The 1,596-nt window shown below is 35.0% G+C and overlaps 1 protein-coding gene across 1 annotated transcript; it reads right to left on the bottom strand.

The window, feature by feature from the left end:
• Positions 1-530: 530 nt before the first annotated feature.
• Positions 531-1,041, bottom strand: LOC107869629 (putative disease resistance protein RGA3; the record flags this gene model as incomplete). The annotated part of the gene is given in 1 exon segment (NM_001324973.1): positions 531-1,041. A coding segment is annotated over 1 exon segment (429 nt), but the record flags the coding sequence as incomplete, so codon positions are not given.
• Between the last annotated feature and the right edge of the window lie 555 nt (positions 1,042-1,596).

Here is a 1,596-nt window from a genome sequence, read left to right as displayed (position 1 = left end):
CAGAAAACAAAGAAGATTTTTGCACAACAGGCGTGAGTTGGAGAATAGGATTGAGAAAATCACGCTGAGTTCCACCTGGCAGAAAGTAATTTAAGAGGACAAAATATATTTTTGAAATTCCTCTATTTTTTCTACAATCATTTTCAGGATCTGTTATTCATGGGTAAGTAAAACATACTGCATTAAGAAATGGGAAGAACATTAAGAATGGGAAAGAATGCTAAAGGATTTCCCAAGTTTTCTTATATATTAAATTAATTTCTATATTATCACATAAAAATTAAACAAATCATTAAGGTGACTCCAACAGTCTTGAATTCACATGGTTACTTTATAAGGTCTAAAACAACTCAGATTTTTTTTCCAACCAGTCTAGAGACAAACATTTTGATCAGAAAAAATCTTTGGACTTCCCGTTAGACCAAAAACACACATGAATTTGAGAATTACCAAAAAATAATGAATAAAAATTCCTTCGTCTCCACACTTCGTAATACTAATTTGTTTCTTTAAAAAAAATTAAGATGAGCACCTGTTTCCCGTCTAGAAGCTTGTCTCTCTACAATCCTTTCATCCAAATGAAAATTCCTTCGTTCCTCTGCAATTGCATCTAGCTTTTCCATCAGCTCTTTCATTCTTTTTCCCACCTTGTAACGGAAAGTGATGGTCAGTGGATGAAGACGCCCCAATACAGCCTGCTTGAATCTTGCTGCCTCAGTTTTACATTCATCCAAGATGTCATCGACTTCATATGCAGCAACGTTGAGTTTCTGTAACCAATTCTTTATTGCCCTGTACTTCAATTGCTTCTCTTGAGCATCTTCTAGCACAGCTTGAATCATAGAAAACATGCTTGAAAGATTTTTGAACTCCTTCTCGAAACCCAAAACCAATCCAAGTTCCCCTTGGATGAAAAAAGTCAATTTGTTTAGCAGAACTTGAAGGAAAGCTTCAGCCATATGTTGAATTCACTTTAAAGTCTATTAGATATGTGGAAGGGTTCTAAGATTACACAAAATTATGTGAGTAAACACTGAATCTGTAATTCTTGAAACAAAGTAAGATGTTGGAATGAAATATGGACAGTTCAAAGTTGACTTGAGCAGGACATGTACTTGTAATATAATAAATTATCTTCTTCTTTAGGGTTGGTGATCAACTTTGTGCATTTTGATTAATTTACCAATAACTTACTACCTACAACTAGCTAGTTTGGACTCATTCAAAGAGTCCTCCATTCAATTTGCAAGCTACTGGTGCTTAGACACTGCAACTATTTTGGATCTATTGACCTAAACCAAAAGTAACTCTAAAAAATTACTACTACAACAACAACATATCCAGTATATTCCCACCAAGTGGGGTCTAGGGAGGGTAGGTGTACGCAGTCCATACCACTACCACAGATGTGAGATAGAGAGGTTGTTTCCGATAGACACCCGGCTCAAAATAAAACAATCTAGACAAAGAATAGTAAAAGAACAAGATACAATAAAAATCAACATGTCCAATAATACCATACCCAGGATACAACAAGTAATACAACAAAAGATACAACTTCCTAAACTCATACTAACCTTCTACCCTAATCCGCCT

The sequence above is a fragment of the Capsicum annuum genome, unplaced genomic scaffold, assembly GCF_002878395.1.
Source record: "Capsicum annuum cultivar UCD-10X-F1 unplaced genomic scaffold, UCD10Xv1.1 ctg5714, whole genome shotgun sequence".
Lineage (NCBI taxonomy): Eukaryota > Viridiplantae > Streptophyta > Magnoliopsida > Solanales > Solanaceae > Capsicum > Capsicum annuum.
The sequence above is the reverse complement of the archived record's forward strand: the minus strand, read 5'-3'. Positions and strand labels throughout refer to the sequence as shown.